Raw genomic sequence first — 24,501 nt, 5'->3', positions numbered from 1 at the left:
CCCCAGTCACGAGTGCCCTCTGTTTGCACCCCATCAACAGATGGTACACAAGTGGAAAATTTTGAACCATTGTGTGCATGGAGTAAGAGACCTTCTTTGGTCCCAAAACAGATTCTGCATCAGCATGTTCCTAAATTTATCCTGCATTGTGCTGGGCTAACCGAGACAGCAGCGATACGAGGAAACACACACACACACACACACACACACACACACACACACACACACACACCCCTGTACGCAAATCTTTGTGGGGACCGTCCATTCATTTCTATGGGCATAACCCTAATCCCAACAACAACAACCTTAACCCCTACCTAGCCCTAACCTTAACCATGAGTAACCAAACAAAATACAAGTCTTCAGGCATTTTTACTTTTTTGATTGCAGGCACAGATATTTATAAAATTGAGTTCCTCTTGTGGGAACCGAAAAAATGGTGTCCTCAGCGTGAACAAAAAAGGTTTTTATCACTTTGTGGGGATATTTCATCCTGCTATTTCAGAGGGAGCGACGCTGGACCCACACTGCACTGTGACCCCTATCCGTGCTTGGGGGGAGGATGTGGTGGAAATGACAGGGGAGTGCCAGAGGTGACAGATGAGGGTCGGGCACACAAGAGGGACATGAATGGGTTCCAGCAGGCTCCTGTCAGGGAGGATGGATGCAAGAAGACTTTGGAGCGACAGGCGGAAGGGTCCGGAAAAAACAGTGGCCTCTCCAGGGGTTAGCTGCAGTACAGGGACACTTGTGGCAAGGATGGAAGCTTAAGGGATTTCTCTGAATCTATGGTCTGGCTCAGTTGGGTTGCTTGAAATAACCCCGAGGGCCAGGGATGTTGAAGTGCAACCTCAGCGGGTGATTCGTCGCGCCATGGCAACCGGGCAGGCCGTACCTGGCTGCAATACCAATTCCAGCCACTAGCTGGTTTAACCGTTTAAAAATGTCCAGTTCTGTCAAGAGTCAAAACCGCATCGTTTATAGTCAGATGCAGTGGGGACCGGCGGCACATTAAACCCAAATAACCAGAAACCCAAACCGCAAGACGGGGACTGGAGAGTGTTTAATGGATGTCATGCTCACATCGTGGGGGGGGGGCAGATGTGGTGGCACACCACATATTGCACACTGGGAAACACTGACCGCTACATAGACCGTGGACCTTCATGTGCAAACGTGGTACAAGCACAGTGTCTGAAACTCCCCCCAATATCCCCCCCTTAAGGAAAAGAATCATCTTTTCTAAAGATAAGACACCAGGTCTTAAACTGAAGTTCAACATGGCCCCTTCCCCAACCTTATTCAAGTGCTATACTCATACATATATTACAATGTGATCTACATTTTACAGGCTATACAGATGTTGTTCTTCTGAAGTACCGAACACGCCGGGCAATCGTACATCCAGTGGTTTTACATTAGCTACCCGACCTGGCTCTGTGGATTTGGTAGATGTCAAGTGACTGACAACACTTCCCCTGCACAATCAGGTTGACCTCGCAGTATGGACAGGGCTGGAAGGTCCCGGTCGAACATGAAAAACAGCATGAATTAGAAATGGGGGGGGGGGGGGGGCGCTTTGGGCAAGACCTGAAGATGGCCAGCCCCATGGGCTGCTGGGATACCAAAGGGGGCCGGCTCGTTCTCCGACAGTCACAGTTCTCCTCTTCGCCTTCCCAGATTTACCTTCAGACGAATAAAAGACCAAAAAGAAAAAAAAAGTCTTTCCAGACATGACTTCCAGTGTTTTGCACTTCTGTATTTATGTACTCCGGTCTTTTTCAAAGGGTGTGGATCAGGAGTCAAACAATGCAGCGGGTTGGAATGAAGGCGAGGAGAAAGCCCCCCCATTTCCCTTGCCCCTCCCCTTCTTTCCTTGGGGCACCGTTGGCCAATTCCTTGTTCCGGCGCTCTCTCCACCCACCCCCACGCCGCTACCACGCGGGCATTAGAGGTGTGAGGAGGTAGAGAAGCAGAGTTTCAGGGTGTACGGGTTGGAACCATCTGGAACGGACAAGAACACAGGGTCACTCACATCACACAGGAAGACAGGACTCGCCAGAGGTCCTAGTGCTTCACTTTAATTAGATGTGAAATCACATTACTTTGGTGTTCAAATGAAGGCAAGGACTGCTGATGCTGACCTCTGCTTTGGGTCGTCTACCTGGGCTCTTCATATAATTAAGTGCTAAAATAATAAAGACTGAACAACAGTATAGCCAGTTCAAACTGGTTTCTTATCCAGTATTTTCCTTTTGCTTCTCAAATCCCTCTATTGAGCTGCTAATAGCACAAGCCGCCCACCTCTTCATGCTCCATAGTGTCAAAATCACCCCCCGTGCCCTCGAATGCCAGATTCCTTCTCTGAACATGAGGATCTTCACTCCCATGTAACGCCTGGTCACGCTTGTCCTCTCATTTATAACCTGTCCCACTGAGTATTTATTAAATCAGTATGGCATGGACACATATATGCCTGGGTTTTCACAAGCTTCTCCATCTATCCATCTTCCATAACCACCTATGCAGGACTAGGTTGGGACTAGGATGGGACTAGGATGGGACTATGGAGGGACTATGGAGGGACTAGGTTGGGACTAGGAGGAGACCAGGATGGGACTATGGAGGGACTATGACAGGACTAGGTTGGGACTAGGAGGAGACCAGGATGGGACTATGGAGGGACTATGACAGGACTAGGTTGGGACTAGGAGGAGACCAGGATGGGACTATGGAGGGACTATGACAGGACTAGGTTGGGACTAGGAGGAGACCAGGATGGGACTATGGAGGGACTATGACAGGACTAGGTTGGGACTATGACAAGACCAGGATGGCACTATGACAAGACTAGGATGCGACAAGGACTGGACAATGACAAGACTAGGATGGGACTATGACAGAACTGGGAGGGGAGCAGGATGGGACAAGGAGCGAATTAAGACCACATGGACTGAGAGAGAACTAAAATGGTATGATGATTTGGTACCTGCTTGCCAGTTTGGATACTCACTTGGTATTCGGATCTGGTAGTGGTTGAGTACCGTTAGCACTTCGATCGCGTGTGTCTTGGTGTCAAACTCCAGCAACCCTGAGATAGTCTTAGAGGAGGCTGCCAAGGAGGTGGAGACAGGAGCAGTGAGTGCCTGAGGCTCTCTAAAGCACAGTTAGCACATCTCAGGGCTCGCTCAAAGATGGCGGCCTCCTCTTCCATGTGAGGCTACTGAAGCATCCCAGCCCCCAGACCCTCGGCAAGTCATGGCACTGAATTCGGGTGTCCTGGAAACTTCTGAATTACTGCCGGGTGCCAGCCATTAACAGCGTAATGGAAAAGGAACCCGCAATTACGGAGCAGAAGAAATAATTGACATAAAAAGGACCATAAAGCCTCGTTAATGGCTTTTGTATGTAGGAGGAGTGTGTGGGAGGGACTTACGCTTGCCATCAAACACTTTGAACTTGATGAAACCCGGTACGTCATGTTCTGTACATAGCTAAAGAAAAAAAAAGATTTATTGGCACATGACATCATTATAACAGTACAGATGACCGAAAGAGAAACATAGACTTTTAATTTAATTACAGGATGGTTTATTGCAGTCTAATTATGCTACACCCATAACCCTCTATGTTTCTCAATATACACACTTGACCATACTTGTGTTCTCATGTACCCGTTTGACATCATCTTCGCCGAAGACCAGTTCAAACACTAAGAACAGAAGTACAGAGGATGGTACAAATCCCTGGGTGTCGTTCTTATCCCATCCAAAATGACAAGGATGCACCGGTTGCCTCCTCGCCAAACAAGACCAATCCCATGATTCATTGTGCACCAAGTTTGGTCTTGGGAGGCAAGTTAGCAGGACCGTTCTTGCCAAGGTCACTAATACATTCTTTGCGTTCTTGATATTGAGAAACACCTTGATGTTCCATTCCATGCTTCCATAGTGACCCCTGACCCTTGACCCCACACAAACATGTGACCTGCCCCCTTGTTTCCATACCCGCTGCAGTTCCTCCTCCGTGACGCAGGGGGGCACGTTATAGAAGTGCAGCACGCAGGACGGCGGCTGGATGATGTTCTTGGAGGCCTGCCCGGCGCTGGTGAAGCGGTTGTTGCGGGTCATGGCAAAGTCTTTGTAGCTGCTGGTGCCGTCCTCCAGCTCAAACACCTGGCTGGGGATGACGGCGTGCTGCTTGGACACGCTGGGGGTTGGAGAGGCGTCCAGGTGAGGAGAGAGTGATGGTGGTGAGGGGGTGAAGTGACAGGTGGTTAAGAGAGCAGGATGATGCAGGAGGGGGCGGCACAGGTGAGGAGGTGATGGGGAGGAGGGCAGGTGAGGAGGTGACGGGGAGGAGGGCAGGTGGGGATCAGTTTAGGAGCAGGAGAAGAAACAATACAAACGGGAAGAAAGGGGGCAAATTACGCAGCTTCAGGGTTGGCAAAACACAGGGGGATCTATGGTCAGCACAGGTGGAGCAGACAAAGCTGGGATCTCAGCACAGGCAGCATCCTTTAATGGAGGGAGGGAGGTCATATGTGAAGCACTGGGTGGGGGCTGAGCACAGCACGACCCCCTTCTGCAACAAGAAGGGACAGCTCCACCTGCAGAGGGCACCACTGAGGGATGGCTTTAACCCCCAGGGCAAACACGCCGCCCCAAGGTCACGTTACCACGACTTTGTTTCATAACAAAGGAATTGTAATGCCCCCCCCCACTTGTTTAATTAGTAGTAGCTTCAGTTCACAGCCCAGGCAGCAGAAGACTTTGTGACCTTTGACCCCCAGAGTTCTGGAATCGACGCACTAAACTGCTAAAAGCCTCACACACACACATACACACACACACACACACACACACACACACACACACACACACTGAAAGAGCACTTCTTAATGCTCGATGTTCTGCTTCCACACGATGTAAGGATTAGAGTCAGTTTTCAAGGGGCCACAGAGACGGAAGGGTGGGGTCACTCACCAGACGTTCAGCCGCTTGCCGAAGACCTTGATGCTGTTGAGGTGTGTGATGGCGCGGTCGACCGCGTACTCATCCCCCATCTCCACCAGGGCTGTGCCGGGCACACTCTTCATGAACTTCACCTGTAAGAGTAGGCCACACGCTCAGGAACATGGGACAGAACACCATGTCCGCGATCGCGGAAGAGATCGGCCCCATGCAGGAGTTTCCGGTGGCCGCCTGACCTTCTCGATGTTGCCGTAGAGGCAGAAGAGGTTGAAGATGCGGGTGCAGTTCATTTTGGTGGGGTGCAGGCCGCTCACCATGGCGACGGAGCTGGATGAGTGGCCGATGTAGGACGAGGTCTGGGGCAGGGGGTAGGCCACCAACTCAGGAATGTCATGGGAGCTGATTTTGTACCTGTTATTGCTGGGGAGAGGCAGCAGGGGGCAGTGTGGCCCTGAAACGAGGAAAGGGACATGCACGTGTCACCTGAGAGGCAGTGAGCCGCAGTGCTCCCTCTACAAGCAAGAAAAAAAGAAAAACGACACTGGCACAAAATTATACTCCATTTTCTGCAGCGATGTGCTTGCTCTCCCGTCGCTACATAAATCACCGCGTTTACACGGCCGACTTTGTCCCCATGACAATCATCTCTTCCTTTTTCTTCCCAGCCTCATCTGTGAGACATGCTGGCCAGAGCTGGGGGGGGGGGAAGGCGGGGGGGGCTGGGATGGCCTACCGTAGCCGTTGTCGCTGTAGGCGGAGGGGTGCTCGCCCAGGATCGCCTGCCGCTGCCGGCCTTTGCCTCGCTCTGAAAGAGCCGCACATTTTAGGAGAGGAGCGTGAGAGCAGAACAGCAGGGGTTAAATTTCAAAAACAGAAAATAGAGAAAAAACAAGAAGAACTACAGAGACAAAATGGCAGGAAAACAATAAAGAATAATGGAAGTAAGACGGTCAAGGCTAAACAGGCGAAATCGCTACAGTAAAAAGCAGGACCGTTTTCTTTTTTCTTGACATTTTGCATCAGCGTGCAATTTCACATCTCAGTGCCTACGACCAGATTCACCTGGCTGGGCGACTTATTCAGCTGGGGTGAGAGTCTACTCAAAGGTCACAATTACTTTGAGTAAGAAAAAGAAAATCAAAATAATTAAATAAAAAAAATTAAAATTAAAAAAACACAGTGACCCAGATAGAAGGAGAAATTATTGACATATAAAAAAAATAAAAAAAAGTGTCGGGCCTCTTTAATCCATTCTAAGTTAAAGCAGTGGGATAAAAAATGTTTAAACAATTAGCTGTTTTTTTTTAGGACAGAGAGAGGCTGTGGCTGTGCGTATGTTTCTGCACAAATAAACAGGTAAACAGACACAGTACAGAGTGCTGGTGTTTTGGTTTTGAGTCTGACACCAAGTCAGAGGCGTGTGCTTAGGGTTTCAGGGCTGGTACAGGGAAAACGGAGCCGTGTCCTGGCTAACGCATAGCGCGCAACGGCTACGGCGCCTCAAGGCTGCCACTAAGCTGGGGGCGCTATGAGCTCGCCGGACAAACGGCGTGTAAACGGACCATCTGGACTGACAGGGCAGGTTCCAGAAGAGGATGGGGGTGGGGGGTGGGGAGGGAGCGGAAGACATTCCACAGAATAGGTCACAGTTTGCTCTGCACATCTGATCACAGCACGGTGAGGGAGACAGTACCTGCGTTTGTTACCAGGCCTTCTCTTAACTGGGAGGGGGGGAGCTTTCAGCACATGTGCACAACATCAACCTGTGTTACATCATTTCACAGTCAGTACAATCCAGGCAGTGGAGAGGACAGAAAAAGGGGGCGGGCACAGAAGCGGCTAAAGGGGCGGGGCCTCTCTGGGTGGGCGGGTATTGGCGGAGCGGCTTTCGGGAGGGGGCGCCGTTCAGCCCGGCGTGACCTTGGCTAGCGGCCGACGCAGAGGGCTACGGCCGTCACTCTATTATTATCCGCTGCTATTTTCGACCGCCCGCCGACTCCCCTCCGGTCGGAACGGATTCGATTCTCAGGAAGGAGGAAAAAAAAAACGCATTAAACGACGGATCTTGAAAGGCGGGCATTAGCATGGAGCGCCACGGCCCAGGAGTGGCGATGGCAGTGCGGTGACCGTACACTGCGACTGCATGCAGTCCGTACGCTGGGACACTGCCTGAGAGCGGCTGTAATATACTTAATAACCAGCACGGCGAGCTGTTTCATCCAATCAGTGCGCCCCAACCAGGGGTCAGTCAGTGTGTAAGAAATCACGGCCAATCAGTAACGAAAGCTTTCATTTGAACACACCAGGCAGCAGTTTAATATTTCCCATGGTCCTGTGCGGCATGGATGTGACATTGGACTGGATTGCACCAGGGGAGGGTCACACACCGGCCGTGCAGGACAATGAGACAGCAAAGCTGCAGCTACCTGAGGGGGCTCATCAGAAGGGGGGGGGGGGTAGAATCCGCAAGGCGTCCAGTGTCCAGAAACAGTGGCCTCACATATAGTGCCCCCTGCAGGTGGGTTGTGGAATAGACTGCGATGCTAAATTGACATTTTAAAATGCATTCCCTACCTACCATTTTGCCATTTAGCCTCTGGGGGAGGTCAAAAACATTTTTTGAATCATTTTCCAAAAATGAAAAACTGCTTGCTGGGACCATGCGGTGCCCGACAGAGAGGGTGAGTCTCTTTAGCCGGTTCTGTCTGCCCCCGTTCACACTGGTATTACATCAACAATCACATTTCAGCAGGATATAGCTGTCACTCAACACCACTGAGGCTAACATATTTCTCAACAGTAACAAAAACAGTCCAGAGTTAAATAAGATCACGTTCTATACATGGTACAACACATCTAAAGCACGCTTATAACGTGTTCCTTTGCTCAAAGCCCGCAAGACTTTAAAACTGTTATGCCGATTCGCATCACCTGGGCTAATTCAGCACACATCTTTAAGTCAAACCCTTAAAATGTTAAATTTTTTTTTCCTTGGCCCATTTCATGCGAAAGACATCACAGCTTTAAACCCCGTCACCAAATCATCGCAATTTATTCAAACGGGCATCGCAAACACGCAACGTGGCACCGGAATTAGCACCAGCTCCACGAGATGCACCGTGGGTGTCAAGTCTGCGCCTTTGGCCGAAGCTAGAGTTTGTTTAAGAACAGCTCTGTTTTGAATATACTCTATATCATGCTGCTTTTTTTTTTACCCTGCGGTTACTATGGTGAAAGTACTCGACTGCACTATGCGAATCCATACTCTGGACTCCAGCCAGCGTCCGCATCCCACATCCCAGCACTGCTGTAGAACTTCGCCTCCTCTGAGGTCGGCGTTCACATGTAAAGCCTGACAGCGTTTCGCAGGTGAGCGATTTGGTGACGGGGATGCCGGCTTCAGCGGGCGTCTAGAAACGCCACCCACCCCCCACCCCCCCCTCCAAACAGCAAAGAGTCCCAGAAAAAAAGCAGCGAGGAAAATAAAAATAAAAAAAATGAAGGAAAGGAAAGGAAGATAGACTCTGGGAGTCTGAGGCAGTCATTCTGGGGCTGGTTCTCCTGGGCAGGGCAGGGACACGGGGGAGGGGGGGGCGTCCTTCCTGCGGCCACATGTTGAGGCGATGCATGCAGTCAGGATGAGTGCCGAGTCGGGGCTCTCTCGCGGTGTTTTGTTCGGGAGGTGGTGATGATGCTGGGAAGCGGGCGGGGCGCTGCTGTGCAGAGTCAGCCTGTAGTCCGGCTCCCTCGTTCTTTCTCTCCCTCCCTCTCTCTGTCTCCCCCTCTGTCTCTCTCTGTCTCCCTTGCTCGCATTCGGGCGGCAGCAGCAGTGCAGGGCTAGGGCATGTCTGAGAGTGCGTTGCTTGGAGGGACGTTCGATCGCTCGCTCGGTCACGTGGTGCTGGTGTGCTGCTGGCTTGACTGTAGGTCTGAGGTCCGCCTTCCGCTCTGCTCCAGGCAGTAGGGGGCGCTAGGGTTGATGGCTTCAAACGCTACACCACAGGAAGGGCAAGGGGGTGGGGCGGGCCAGCAACAATTGGCATCTCTGCCCTATGGCTGTTTGGTACAACCCCGATTCCCCCCATCTCACCTCAGGACTTGTGCCGGCCCATTATGGCAGACAAAGCTAATGGATAACAGAACAATCAGCTTCACTGACTATGAGCAACCAGACAGAGAGGAGAATATTTATCTTAGTTAGTACTTAAAAAAACAACTCAAATTACATTGGGCAGACTAATGAAACGAAAAATAAAAGAATTTGACTGCATCAGATATGGGGAACTGCTTTATTATGCAGTAACCACACAGTTCTCATGGTACAGCCTACTGCCCCCCCCCACCCCCCCACCAGGTGTGAAAACAAAGACAGCACAGCAAAGGGCAAAGGAGAGGAGGGACGGCAGGCTGGGGTGTGGAGATGAGGACGGGATCTTACCGCGTCTGGCCAGATACGGCTTGGTGTAGTCCCAGCTGTCGTTATCGTTCCTTATTACGTTGAGGCGCGTAGGCTGGGGCGATTCGGGGGAGCGTAAGGAGACAGAGAAAAACTGCACATTGGTGTGTGAATAGGGGGCAGCTGCTGCATCGACGGCAGATCGACGGCAGGAGCAGCGGCAGGACGACGCGGCGTTCGGGATAGTTACCCGGGCGTACTCAATCTTCAGGGTACAGCAGCCAGCGTAGATGTCCGCGCCGTTGAGGGCCGCCTTCGCCTTCTGGGCACTCTGAACGGACTCGAACGTGGGCGCCGGTTAAGGAGCCGGCCGGCAATCCAGCGAAACGCCCCGACCCGACCCGAGAGTTAGCGGTACCCTCGACAGAGCACAGAGATCCAGCCAAGGACGTTAAGACGTTTGCTGTGGGTGCCCCGGCTCCGCTCCCGGAGATTACGGATTTGCTCGTCTGCCGTGTCACTTACGGGGGCTGCTGTGATGACGGGGTAACTGTGGGGTGGGGGGGGGGGGCAGAATTTGTTCGCTCCATGTCAAAACTGGGGATTTGGGCAAACAGAAATTTCCCAAGGCCTGATTTGAAAAAAATCATTTTAGATTTGATCCACCTTCTGTGACATAAACGTTCGTGTTTGGCAGAGTGACAGTACATTAAGAATTCTATTCAACACACAACCCCACCTGAAAGTATCATTGCTTGGCAACAGAGGGAAAGAAGACAGGTTTAGGATCTATGTAAGATATGGATAACTGGTTACCAAGCAATCTCACTTTCCGCCCCCCCCCCCCCCAAAGAGCAGGAACATCCCATACATGGTGCATAACAACTAGCTAGGAGACATTCATAGCTAATGAGCCCCCACACCACGGGAGGATGGGAATGGGGGGGGGGGGTTGACTTCATCTTGGGTGGAGGGCAGGACGGCCTCTTTCATCACGCGGTGAGGTTCTGGAGCCGAACGCCTACTTAAAAGCCCGGTTAATCGGATCGACCTTGAACAAGGGACCCCCGTGATAAGGCATCCGAATGAGCCGATTTCACCAACTTAACTGCTTTAGACGGGTTAACCGTTTCAGTGACTGTGCAACGGCTGAAGATGCTCAAGACCCAGCTAAGGGATGAAAATAGTACTGCAGACCCAATGCCGCCCCCCCCCCCCAGTTCCAGAAACCTCTCACAAGCTATTCATTATTGCTACTTATTCAGAACATTGAGCCAATGTTGATTTACTATAAGATCTCATTAACTGTCGCTATTATTATTGTATTTGCTTCCCTCTCCCACGTTTCCCATGTGATATCTGACCCCCCCTTTCACCATGAAGGATATTCCACCATGGCCTGGATGCCGTTCCGCTTGAATATGACGATCCGCAGCACGCTGCCGATGGGGTTGCACACCGTGTACAGAACCTCCTGGAAGGAGAGGAGAGCAGGAGGTGTCAGCGTGGCCGGCGCTCGGATGGGGAGGAAAAAAACGATTGCTCCATCGCTCATAGACAAACGGACGGAGAAGGCTGAACCATTTCTCTGCGGGTGGTGCGATTTTGTTTTTCATTCCATGATCCAGCTGATAGTTCCGTTTTCTTTCCCCAGGATCGAGGGGGATAACGATGTAGGCTGCCGCTTCAGTTAGCTGGGGGTCGTCAGAGGATTTTCAGCGAAAACAGTCAATCAGCTCGAAGCGCCTGAATGGCCCCGGCATTAGGGAGCAGGGGCTTAATTAAGTGGTTGGGCGCCGAGGTGACCTTCGAGGTGTCGGCCCGTGAACCTGCCCATGGCGCTAATGTTCCACGCTGCCGCCGGAAGACAGGGCAGCAGAACGGGCACTGAGTCACTCCGAAAAAGGCAGCAGGAAACGAATGGGGCGCGGCCCTGCTGCCGAAATGGTGGATGTGGTTTGGGGGTACACTGACCATGTTGCGTGTGTGTGTGTGTGTGTTTGACAGACTCTCCTAGTGTTTCAGATTACTGCCGTCCACAGCGGAGATAACATCCTGCGGCTAGAGGCGGCAGAACCAAATGGGTGCCGGAGGGGCACAACAGGATGTGGGGCGGCCAATCAGAGCATGAAACACTGGCTGTCTAACTGTGGACAGGGGCTTCCTGGAAACACTGTTCTACTGTCCTTCCCCAAACAGACATCGCTAATAACTGCCCGACTGCCGCAAAAAACACAGGCTGACGATCTCCACGGCAACCCCATTCTCCCATGATGCCTTGTGTCATCACCAGTAAGTGCTGCTCCTTGAGTGCAAACTCACTCTCACATTGTGTCCTTCTCCACAGGACCCCGTCTCTTCAACACTCAGCTTAGTTTATCCCAGAGGGTTAAAAAGTTAAACCAGATGGTGACTGACAGCATGTAGTGGGCGGAGCCTCATCTCACCAGCAGTACAGTGTAGTCCCAGCAGGGGGCGCGCAGCCGATTCAGCGTCAGCTTACACGACACGACCGGCCACCAGACGGTACTGTGCACATCTGAGCGACGGTGGTTTCGGCCCAGAAAGTGAGCGGCTTGCTCGGCTCGGCAGCAAGCCCCGCCTCTCACAGAAAAGGGGGCTTCATTTAACATTTGTCTATGACTGTTTTAATTACATCGATTAGTATTCGCCATCTCTGCGAGCGCACAGAAAATCTGTTACTCTGGTGAGCTGGTGAGAGGAAATCTCAGAAGGCAAGCAAAAAAAATAAATAAATAAAAAGGCACAACAATTTGTTTTTCATTCGAGGGGAAGAAAAGCCTTAGACATCAAGATGTTAAGAACAACTTAATAACTGCAGGGCGGAGTACACAAAAACAGAGCTACTAACAGAGTAGCTTCTAAATAGAAAGGAGTCCAGGGTCCGAACGGAGCGCAACACAGGGTGCACCACAGAGGAGAAAAGGCTTCTTCGTTCAATTCAAGGAATAAATTGGGGTGGTGAGGTTTGGCCCTCCTCTCTTACCGTAGTGATGGGGTAGAGTGGATTCTGGATCGACAGGAGTAGCACTTTGTTTCCACTGTTGGGGTTGTCGGAGTTGGTGGGCCGGGTGATGCGCTTGCTGGTGGAGTAGTTGAAGAAGGCTTGCTGCCCGGCGATATAAACAGCCTCGCTCGCGCCGCACGCCACACATTTGTCCGCACTCTCGATGCCTTCGAACTCCACCAGGGCTTGCCTCTTAAAGGGCATCATCATCACGTAGCTGCGGGTGGGGACAGAGGCCGCGTCAGCCGCTTATTTTCCCATCATCCCCGGCGGCGCACACTTAAACTTCCCTTAGGGTCAGTCGACTCGTTCCATTGTCAGTTCGATTTGCGTCAGAGTGCTCGTGGGGCACAGAGACGCGATCGAGAGGCAACTGACAAGTAGCCTAAGAACTCCACCATGCTAGAGTGCCTGAAAATACGGGGCAACAAGAAAAACTCGCTTGGCGAGCATGCTGTCATGGGCGATAATCTAATGTGACATTTACAAAAAAAAAATGCACAGGGAGGAGCAGGAGATGAAAGGAGGATTAAATTCAGAGGTCAGGGTGAGACAAACAAAGAGCCCCTCATATGTGACCGATGCAGGATCCCTCCAGTAAGGTCAGGGCAGTCGGCTGACTCGTCAGCGTGCCAGAAAAGGCTGGCACAAAATTAAGAAATCTAATTAACTTTAAGGATTTCGTCCTGCACACCCCAGCAAAGGCGCCGAAAGAGAAAACGAGGTTAACTTTAAAGCGTCCACGAAAACTGACACATACCAAAACATATGAGCGATTCTTGATTGCATTCCAGTAAGGTGGAGGAACTCACTCTCTCATTAGGATGAGACTTGAAATGGAACACTATTATTGGATAATCCTCTGGCAGATTGGATTCTTCGCTTTTAAACATACGGATTTGCAACCTTTGAAATTATTGAACAAATGGATGGTCAAGGTGGATCACGTGACCCTTGGGGGGGGCGGCCCAAGCGCGAGAGAGAAATGGCAGCCTGTCGTTCTCACCAGATGGTCCCAAACTTCTCCAGCGCCTCCACTAGGTCGGCCTCCACCACGGACTCACAGAGGCCCCGCACGTGCACCACAGGGGAGGGAGCGATGCGGTGGGACTCGTCCCCACTGTCCTGGAAAACAGGAGCACAGACATACAGCTCTCAGGTCAAATCCACCTGCATATAATGGGCGCCGACCCATCACAGGGCACACACAGCATTTACGTAAGCAGCCACACCTACGGACAACTTAGCAACACTAATTTGGATTGTGAGGAGAATATCAGGGAACCCAGAAGACACCCCCCAATGACACGGGGAGAAAATGCAGAGCCGGGGCAGAGAGTCGAACCCTGGTCCCAGAGGTGTGCGACAACAGCGCTAACCACCGTGCCACGCTGCGCGCCGCCATCGTCAGACAGGAAAATCTGGCTGCTCTTTCAAAACGAAAGCAAACAGCTACAGCGTGTTAAACTGCAGAGAACACATGGCCTCGTTCGACTGCAGACGAAAGCAGACGGAAACCGAGGAGCAAGCGGACGCTCACGTGGAAAAATGAAATCCATAATTGAGTTTTTAATTAGGGCTGGCTTTAATGTATCCGGTTTAGCGGCTCAGGAGAGGCCTTCGCAGCATGTGGAGGATCATTACAGGGAGAAATTGCACTCGATTTGCAACGTTTCTTTAAACTTCAGAGAAACAAAGCAACACCACCGACTTGTTCCCTTTAGCCGACACAGTAATGAAACCGAAATATGAGTAGAAATTATGTCTACGGCAAAGAGCACCGCGTTCGTTATTAACTCCGAAAATTTAATCGGAGCTGAGGTCCGTCTCAAGGTGCCGTTTTTACATGAAAGTGAAAAACTGAACTGCAGCAAATTGCTCTTCATTGTATGAGATCCACAGAGGGACATATTCTCAGTCTTTTTGGGGAAATAAATGTGAAACCAGAGCAGGACCTGGAATTCTCTGGGCGGGCCCTTGCAGAGAGAGATGTCATTGGGTCTCACGGGGGGGGGGGGGGGGGGGGGAGGTGTAGCGTGTCCTGCAGAGCCGTAAGCCAATCAGATACAGATACAGTGATCAGGGGTCAGGAGATAGAGGTTTGACTGGAAAGTTGTGGGGAGGGGTGACAAGCTAAACATGCAAAAGATGCCCCACACCTGAGCACCTGGGAGGAATATATAAATAGCTGAAGCAGGAAGACAGGGTGGGACCATCTATCTGACAGCAACGGGCTCCATCTGGGACAGACAGATGGAGGGATGAGAAGGATGGATGCTGTCTAGTAGCAGAGAAGCATTTCTAGGCCCACAGCTGGCCATCTTACCCCCCCCCCCCAACCCCGACCAAACCCAACCCCACATGTGGCCAAAAAAGTAGAGCGATGTTTCAATGACTTGTACCTAAGCAACTAATTAAGTTCTCAAAACGCCCAGTCGGGCTCATCAAATAAAGAAGAAAGGAGGGTAAACAAACGAAGCAGTTCATTACTGAAGCTGTCCGCTTCCCGGCGCTGCGTCCTGCCAGCGGGGGGGGGAGAGAACTCCCAAGCCGGGAGTCTCCGCGCCACTGACAGGGAGGCAAATTGAATCCTCGCTGGAAGAGCCTTTGTTTCCGAAATGAGATTCATTTCAAATTGACCACATTTCTCCCCCAAATACATTCTCCCGGACATTTGCACGGACTGGGGAGGGGGGGGCGGGGGGCGGCAGTCTGTAAAAGAATGAGGTTCACAACGTATTAACCATTGTATTAAATAATGTTTTTTTTTCCTCTCCGATCGATTTATTGCCCTTCGCACTGAAGGCCAGGCAACCCCGCAGCTATTTTATTACATTAGAGTCCCTCTTAGTTGGCGATTTCAAACACAGGCTGCGAGATGTAAAGGGAGGGAGTGAGGGAGGGTGAAGAGGAACGGCCTGCTACACCTTCATCCCAGGAGCGGCGGAGCGGGTGGCAGACAGCGTGCGGCTTCAGAGAGGGCTTTGCTGTCACACTAGTACCTTAGATACTAAAAACTTTTGGTGTCACTTTACTTAATGGTTTTAGTAATATATAAAAATTCATGATGCATTATAATGCATTCATAAAGCATTATATAATGGCTATAAATATTTATCAAAAGGCATAACACATTATAGCCATGTTTATTATGCGTTATGACTGCCTTATAATGCACTATAGATAACTTTACTATGCATTATAATGGTCAGTATACACATTACAGATGTTTTGTACTGCATTATAAAGGTATCTATAATGCATTGTAGATGAGAGCTTATAAACATGGCTTATAAACATGGCTTATAAACATGGCTATAACGTGTTATGCCTTTTATAAAGAGACTTTATAGACAGTCTGTACTATAGCCATTTTTTGAATCAGTACAAAATACCCTGCTTTACGTTGTGATGTCATTTGGCTCCGGTACTAATTTCAGTGGAAAACCAACAAAAGTAGCACCGTACTTTTAGAACTCTTTTGAAATACCAAAAGTTCGGCACCTGGTATTGGAACAGGTGCCAGGTCTTTTCCAAATCCGGAACTAGTTCTGTACATTTCCACTGCAAAAAACTGGCTCTGGGCCAAAAAAAAAAAAACAGCTCCAGCACGGTACCACAGAAAATCTGATCTCAGAATTTGGCACCTTAATGTCAGAGAAAGTAGGATGGAGTATCACATCCAAATCTTCCACATACCCGGAAAATTCAATCCATAACCGAGATAGTTTTGTCTAATATCGCCGATGCCGGCAGTGAAACAACTTTCCAGACTTACTCGTGACTCTCATTATAGTAATCAGTTGAAAAAAAGTTCTTGGAAGGTGGATACAGGTAGCAAACCCATCCCTGCGTCACAGAATCAGCAAGGTGATGAGCTTAGGAAAACCACAGTACTGCATGAGTGCATGCACACACAAACTTCTCACGTAGGGGTATATGCCTGCATGCAAGAAGACGAATGTGCACATATACACATGCATGCTTGTGGCCTGTGACGCTCTTCCTGTGTGCTAGAGGAGAGAGATACCAAGAGGAGGAAGTCAGCACAAGACAGGGACCATAAATAAGTCAAAAAGATGGAAGGGAGGGTGGGGCGAGGCTTTGGGGGGGGGGCGATAGTTTGCAACAGAAGGCCGTAAACACTCAAATTTGAGAGCGCCATGTGAGATAAGAGCTGCTAAAACTGCTGGAAGACTGCAGCGAAAAGCCAGCTCGCTAAATTCAGGGCACTTTCGCAAGTTTCTTTGCAAAAGCTGACCCTCGGGTTTGCCGCAAGCAAGGCCACAAACGGGGAAGGGAAAAGGGAGCTAAATCCGACTCGCTCTCGGAAAGCAAAACCCACCACGCTTTTGTGCACAGCTACAAGCCGGTTCAGCTAGGGGTCAACACCAAGGCCAATTCTTATAGTCAATCTAATCTAAATGCAATTTTTACCACGGACATGCTTTAAAAACGGAGCCTACAGTGTTTTTCATTTTCTCAATCAAAATGTTTTGTAATGGGCACAGTCATTTCGCCACGGTAACGTACAGCCATGTTGCCGATGCCTGGGTGAAGCACATAGCAGAATCCCAGAATTCCTCAGCTCCACACTAGGCACACCAACAGCTATCTGGCTGAAAAAACGCCCTTTAACTGTAACTGCAGCATAAATTCTTGCAGACTCAATTCGTCGCCGTTTGTTTAGTGTACACCACACTCTGTCGCATGTTTTATGATGAAAATGCTAGTTTTTTGATAGCCTGAAGGAGAGATGAATCATGTGAATCACACTCAACGTAGAATAATTATAACCAAAAGATTTGACAGCGAGATGTAAAGCTTTATGTAAGATGTAAAGATTTATGTCACTTGGTGTCCAGCCTCCAGAAATGTTGCTAGGTTAGTCATAATGTTAGTCACACCCACTTAAACAAACAAAAAAAAAGAAATCCTGTTTTTTAAGGCATCGTGGGGCATGGAGAAAGTGACACGCTTCACCGGAAATGACACGTCTGTGGCAGCCATTGGGGATGGACCGAGAGGGCCTGAGGGGCGGGGACTGTGGGAGAGCCAATTATCTGCAGTCCAGTGGGGACGGCACGCTTACAAAATGGCTCCCTGCCCTGTGTACATGCACGCAGACAGCATTACAGGGGCGATCGTTTACACGGCTACTGATGACCTTGAATAAGCTCGTCTGCTTTAAAGCAGGACTTCATCCATGACTTCATGAAGAGACCTTCACAAACACAGAGAGGGCATCGTTATTATGGGTTTACTGGCTGGTTAACTGTTCAGATGGCCCTTTGCCATACAGATCCCCCCCCCCCAACCCCCAGATTTGTTTTAGTGTTAAATACCTTGCTGATGGATGTACCCAGGTGGTTCCCTGGGTTACACTCTTAACAGGTTCATTCATCAGAGCGAGTCCCCCCCCACTCCGCTCCCGCCATTCCCCCATTTTCCCCCCGGACCGCATCCGCCCTCCTGGAGTTTGCCGCGATGATGCAATCCCAGTGTCAGGAGGGGGTAGATGAGCTTCCAGCAGCTATTACTGCCAGTTTCAGTGCTCCAGTGCCCCATGCCAGGGAAGAGGGCCTTGTCCTCCATTTTTATGAGGGCCAGCCAGCCAGCCATCCCCCCCCCACACATACACACACCTGTGACACCCCAGTGACACTTTGGTCAGGTGAACGAGCTAAAAGGTTCTCAACAAGGTAAATGTTCAGTGAGGGGCCAACTGGAGCCACTGAGACTTCCAGCCCCCCACCCCATCTCCCCCTGCACTTGGAAACGATGGTACGACCCACAACAGACAAAAGCCCGGATTGGCTGGGAGAAGCTCCACCCAGGAAGTGCTGGACTAGCCCAAGCGCCTGCAAGGCGGGGGTGCCGAAATCCCCTTGAAGGCCAGCTCATCGCGGTACAATCGATAGCCACACACACCCCCCAGGCCAGGTCAGGGAGTGGAGGGGTCACACTTGCTGTGCGACAGCGGTGAACGGAAAAGGCCACGTTTGCAAATATATTTATTTAGCTCGTAATAATGCCGACTCAGTGCTCGTGTGCGCACTGAACAAAAAACACCCCACAGGGAATTTTCAATTGCGAAAAAAGGAACAATTTTTAAAATCAGCTTCTAAAAGTGCCCAACTCCTATCACACCGCAAAATGCACCACCACCAGCAAAGCAGAAGATTGACACACATCCGGTGAAGCTCTTCCTCCTCCCTCCCTGACGAGAGGCCTACAGCTGATCCTTGGCGGAGCCTCTGTCAGCTGCGCCAGTGGCGGTACCTCGCCAGCAAGCTCGCCGACGGCGTATAACGCGACAAAATCACGACAGGCGCCAAGATGGCAACTGAGAAAGGGCCTTTCTGGGTTTCCGTTCGCACACAGCACCACAGGTCACATTCCGCTGCGGTTGCAAGAGCGATCGCGTGAGGCGTCACTGTGCTGTTTTTTTTTTTAATGCATTATGGCAGGGTGTGTTTCAGCAGAGCCCCTCGTGACTTTCGGGGGGGGGGATGCACCTGCGTGTGAGCATATGTGTGTGCGCCGGCATGTTTGTATGCAGATGCAGCCTGGCCCCGTCCATGGTTTCAAGACGGCCAGACACCTACCCCTGTCTCCATTTTGAATACTGATGGGGGGGGGGGGTGGGGTTGTAAGCCACTGGCCACTGTTAGGGATGATTGATAAAAATTAACCAATCAGCAGCCCGACTGTGATCCTAAACATCACAATTGGGAAAGGAAGGGGGGGGGGGGGGGATTTAGACCAACTGTCTGCTTATGGGGCCTTCATCTCTGGGGTTTAATTAATTTCAGCAAACCCACCAATCAGAGAGCCCCACACATGCAATCAAAGGAGCTGTTACATAGTATCTTTTCCCCAATTGGTGCATTGATTTATAGGGCTGGAGGGAAATTGGCTTCATTGGAGTTTTCAATTTGCGACAAATCCTATTCAAGTGAAAAGGCACTTTGCCAGAGTCTTATTTCCTCAGCAGAAGGTATTAAGATTAAACCTGACACAAACTTCAGCAAATATCACTTAAATATCACGATATTTACTGATATTTACAAGACTAATAGCAGCTATTACAGCACACCTGACAGCAGCAGAGGGAAGGGTGACAAAGTATATGGCACTTCCGGAGTCGACGAGTAGCCGGCAGCCAGCTGCATGTCACACCCCCATACAGAACACCGTTTGTGCCATTCAAACTGAGCGGAATGTACGATCAGTGTTCCATAAGCCCCATTTGATCGTGTTAGACATGGGGTCACAACCCCCCCCCCACCCCCACAGGGTGCCTAGAACCCACACCCTGCTGCTGTCAACTTCACCCTGACACTTCCCCCAACAGGACGGCCACAGCGCTGCGGCAAGGAAAACACCCACCAGCCCTTTTGAGGATCTTGAAAGTAAACCCCCCCCCCCCGCCGCAGGAGTCGGACATTCAGCACAAAACTCCGAGCTGGAGGCGGAAGGGCGGAGCCAGGTTGAATGAACCCAAGTTAACCCCCCAACAATACCACTCTCATCCCCACCCCTCCCAAATCACCTACACAGCCCCTTTAGTGGCTCCGATACAGAATCCAAAGAAGAGCCTAAGAACAAGCTTAGCCATTTGCTAACTTTCCACACTCTGGGCAAAGGGGTCACACGTGCCCTGTCTCCAGCTAAGTCTTGACTCCAGTCCAGTGGAGCTCAAGGGTCCTCGCATAAGCCAGACCTTGTATCAGGAGCATCAATGTCATGCCTGTTTTTCTTTCTTAAGTTTTGACATGTCTCCTTTCTTTCCTTTCGCCAATTTCTTCATCTTAACGAACCTTAGCGGCTGTTGCGATTGCTCAACTTCCTCCCCATCTAAACAAACGACGTGTTTTTGTATCTTATGCTCAGTGTTTGTGACCACCACTATGACACCGTTTCTGTTACTTCCACTATCATTGGGATTACCTCACCCACACTGTGCAGTAAGTCACTGAACTCCTCACTGACCACGACGGCTCCGTTTAGTTGTGGGGCAGGGGGATACGTGGTGACATTGTGTTTTGTAGTAATAATACCCTCTTTCCCATTGAATGGTGCAACATGTTAGGGAAGCCCCCCCCCCGGTATTCCAGGAAGGCTCATTTATCGAAGCGGGCCTGTTTAATGAAGATTTACATTTCATTCCAGATTGTATGGGAAATGAAAAACGCAGAGGGGCAATCCGTGAGAGTCACTGGAAAGGAGGAGTGCAAGTCAAACAGCTGCTTTGCTGAAGCCATACAATGTTTCAATACAAAGACCTCATTCTCCTTCTTTTTCTTTGTCTTAGATTCCCTGTACAGACTTTTAATAAAACACTCTTTCTGCCCACACTGCATGGGCAGCACTTGGAAAGCCACACTTTGGGTTGTGCCCCTGATGGATAGGGTAGGCGGGTGACTCAGGGCCATGGCGCTAAGCAGGGAGGCCCCTGGATCTCTGTGAGCATCATACAAATGGACCATTCTCATTATTTGTATTATTGACATCAATCGGCCGCTCTGCATCCCCTTTGAACTGAACACCCCCATCGCCCCAGTAGCCAGAGGTGACAAAGCTTGGTGGGCCCTGGGGGGGGGAAGGGGGAGCTTTTGGTGAGAGTGATGAGTATCTAGGGGACAAAAATCATATACCTGCTATGAGATGAGAGCTCAAGGGGGCCAAGTGAGCACAATGACAATGGGCGCCATGGCGACAGAACCCGCCATGGCGACAGAGTGCCACAGAGCCCACCTGTGATGCAGCTCCACTGATGACTCCTACTCCACAGGGGATGGGATATCACTCCCCACCCCTCCCCCCCATGCCGATGTGAAGACACTGATTAGTGGAGAACATGCAGATTAACATCCTAGTCACCTTAATCTTGTAGAGGTACGTCTGCAGTTTGGCTGAAATATTGGCGTATTCCATTTCCTAGTGGGAAATTTCAACGCCCTCTGAAGTCGGAATTCCGACTCGGATAGTCGGAAGCATCTCTGCAGCCTGAACTTCAGAATTCAAGATGGTTATGCCCTTCATCAACAGAAGTGAAAGCTATAGTTCTTTACTGATTATTACCATTTACAGTATGTCTTATTTGCATCTCATTAAATCAGTTGTACACAAATTACTGTCCAACCGCTATCTGTGGACATGGTGTTTGTAAGTGAGAAATACTGCATGATGCATTGTAATCAACTGGTATTGTTAACAATGACTAACAATGAACCTGGCTGGAACTGGTATTGCTAAATCGCTTTCCAATTTCTAGTACTGGGACACGGTTAACTCAGGTGTGATGTGATTCCCAGCTTTGACTACCGACCTCGGGGGTAAATGGAATGCTGCATGCATCCCTTTGCGGGGGCCGGGGCACTTGGTCTGTGCCTCCTATGGCGCTTTTCCACTGGCATACAGGAACCAAGCTGGACCACAAAGAGAGGCTAGTTACAGCACGTTTCCAGCTCGGTCCGGTTTTACCCTGCAGAAGGGTCGGCTCAGTAAAGAGATTGCTGGGTGTGGGGAGCGACAGTGATATAAAACCCAAAAGATGCTTATTTACTGTTCACACGGTGTGCATCGTGAGTTACTGTGTGCTAATTTCTACTAGAAAGTGATAATCGCTGTTATGCAAGTATCAGATGCTAATAGAATTAGCATTCGCTTGCATAAATTTGCATTATGAATCCATTCCATTCGGCTGTTCTATAGTACATTTTTAAGTAGGAGGTTGGAAATTTTCAAGTTCCGAGATTTCGGGAATGCATCACGATGTGCGATACTACTAATAATGATTAATATATAGAATATTAATTTTTTCCTTCAGATAACCCATGCAATTGATGATGATTCAACCAGCTTGGTTTGGTCGTGCTTTCGGCCCCACTAGTAAGCAGGTCCACGTTAGCGCAAGTACGGCTCAAATACTTTGCAATGCAAAAGCGCCAGTTCATGGTACGGGTCAGACACGGCTTGGTTCTTGATGCCAGTGGAAAAGCGCCTCTAGTTACACTGCAGTGCATCAGCCTCCCTCCAGAACACTCATTCACACACCTGAAGGGTTAACCGGCACAGCCAATAAAGGCTCTCTCAAGGCCCCCCCCCCCCCAGCCACAAATCCGATACCCTTCCCCCAGTCTTCGTGCCAAGCCCGTGTGATCACGGCATGGTGCTGCAAATCCTGGCACTTCCTCCAACACCGTGTGAGGGCCCAGGGCTGTCTCTTGGCACACCGCTGACTACCAAATTGAAGCCGAGTTGTTACAGAGATTTTATATCCCCCCACCACCCCCCAAAGCTAGTGGTGGCAGTATCCCATCCCTGTGTAATCCACCCAAACCCTCAATCAGAGGGCATTACAATCACATCAAGGAGCAACCACAAAAAAAAAAAAAACTCAACAGGAAGAAAAACCAAAAACGGAATCATCTGCCATGGCCGTTACGGAGAGGCTTGGAACGATCGGTCAATCAATCAACCACAAGAATGAAGGGAGAAAGAAAAACCAAAAGCCCAGAGAGCTACATGAAGCTACGCTGACCATCACAAGCCGAGACGACCACCCACACGCCACCCACACACCAAACAGAAGGTACCGGAAAACTAAGACAAAGTGCTTCTGAGGCCTGGGCCAAGGAGCGTCACACGACAAAACACGAGTCGGGGACTCAGAGTCTCTCTCAGCCTGAAGCTGAACTGTGGTCCTGCATTCAGGGGCCAGAACGGCTGATCTCATTGCCAGGCTTTTGCGGAAATGCCCAGAAGTGTGAAACGGGCCCTCATGAAGAGGACACCCCCACTGACACCAGCAAATAAGATCAGGCCGCAAGTGCCCGAGGTTCTCGCCAGCTACTCGCCAAACGCTGTAAGACCCCCCCTTTTCTGTCCTACTTCTCTAACGATCTTTGCTTAAGCCCCATCGTCCAGCTCATCAGTGTGGCGTTCCTCCGCCTCCTCCTTGGTCGGCCATCCAAAAGGCTGAATTCAATTTCCAGACCAGTATTCCAGGCCATGACACATCTGAGTTGTTCAGCATGGCACTGAGCAGGACCACAAAGCAAGTGATCTGCAGTGAACTGCTTGTTCAGACTGTGTGGAGGTCGCCACTGAATGGAACCTGCCCTGGGAATCGTTAATTTTTGCACCAGCCCTCCTTATCTATAAGTAACGAAGGTCTCTGGAACAAACCAAGACGTTGAACTCCCAGGAGGAGCTAAGACGGCTCCTTTAGTGACAAGCCACGGTCATAAGGTATTAAACATAATGGATCCATTTTGTCTTTTCATTTCCCTGTATGACTATAACTACTTGTAATCAGCGGGGACGTAGTGATTGTAACCAGGAAGCTGCCTGGGTCAAGTGCAGCTAGTTAAATGTAGCCTCAGTTTCAAGAACCTGAATCCTTCCAGCAAAAAAAAAAAAAAAAAAAAAAAAAAAAAAAAAAAAAAACAGTTGCATAATAAAGTAAAACAGCAAGCAAACTGAGATACTGAGCAACCATGCAAAAATAGACACTCCACTTCCTTATTTGGGTGAGACAGTGCTTTGTAGATGTATGCGTTGCACATCATATATAGGAATAAAACAAATCACAGATTAGACAGTGTAAATTCAGGCCACACGCTTGCCTGTCGGTAAAAAGGCAATAACACATGCCGCATTCCATCGCCAAGGTGACCATTGTCGCATCTGTTAGACGTATAGCTCTGCACTGCCAGAAATGCTAATTGCGGATGTGGAACTACGCATTTCTGTTCTGTAAACACCAGCAATCCACATCGATACAGGTGACCTTTCCTATAAAACTGACCCATATTCTAACCGGTGACACCAGCATGGAACACAAGGTGGGGAAGACTCACAGTCACACATTATGGCGATGTAGAAACGTAACTTTGCTTGGAGTACCTGAAGGAAAACCCATGAAACATGAGAAGAACATGCAGACTCCACAAACAGAGCAAGAACCCTTGGGGACCCACTGGGTCACTGTATAATCTATATGAATAAACGATACATATAAAAAATGCATCAATATGATGCTATGTATTATTACAATTCTACTAACTGCAGCCAAAATTCAAATAATTAAAGTG

General features: G+C 49.9%; 1 protein-coding gene across 1 annotated transcript in view; it reads right to left on the bottom strand.

Annotated features, from left to right (window-relative positions):
• Positions 1-1,044: 1,044 nt before the first annotated feature.
• The window catches only part of LOC111835743 (heterogeneous nuclear ribonucleoprotein L-like), a 33,009-nt gene continuing 9,552 nt past the window's right edge, over positions 1,045-24,501 (bottom strand). The window contains exons 2-13 of the mRNA XM_023796352.2: positions 13,404-13,522; positions 12,377-12,614; positions 10,758-10,843; positions 9,620-9,716; positions 9,412-9,484; positions 5,707-5,778; positions 5,210-5,424; positions 4,986-5,107; positions 4,008-4,209; positions 3,437-3,494; positions 3,014-3,112; positions 1,045-2,004 (exon numbers count right to left, since the gene is read on the bottom strand). Of these exons, the coding sequence (XP_023652120.1) occupies positions 1,949-2,004; positions 3,014-3,112; positions 3,437-3,494; positions 4,008-4,209; positions 4,986-5,107; positions 5,210-5,424; positions 5,707-5,778; positions 9,412-9,484; positions 9,620-9,716; positions 10,758-10,843; positions 12,377-12,614; positions 13,404-13,522 (1,437 nt within the window). The 3' untranslated portion in view covers positions 1,045-1,948. The remainder of the gene's footprint in view (positions 2,005-3,013; positions 3,113-3,436; positions 3,495-4,007; positions 4,210-4,985; positions 5,108-5,209; positions 5,425-5,706; positions 5,779-9,411; positions 9,485-9,619; positions 9,717-10,757; positions 10,844-12,376; positions 12,615-13,403; positions 13,523-24,501) is intronic.

This window comes from Paramormyrops kingsleyae, chromosome 3 (genome assembly GCF_048594095.1).
Source record: "Paramormyrops kingsleyae isolate MSU_618 chromosome 3, PKINGS_0.4, whole genome shotgun sequence".
NCBI classification, from domain to species: domain Eukaryota; kingdom Metazoa; phylum Chordata; class Actinopteri; order Osteoglossiformes; family Mormyridae; genus Paramormyrops; species Paramormyrops kingsleyae.
Note: the sequence above shows the minus strand (reverse complement) of the source record. Positions and strands in the feature narration are given on the sequence as shown.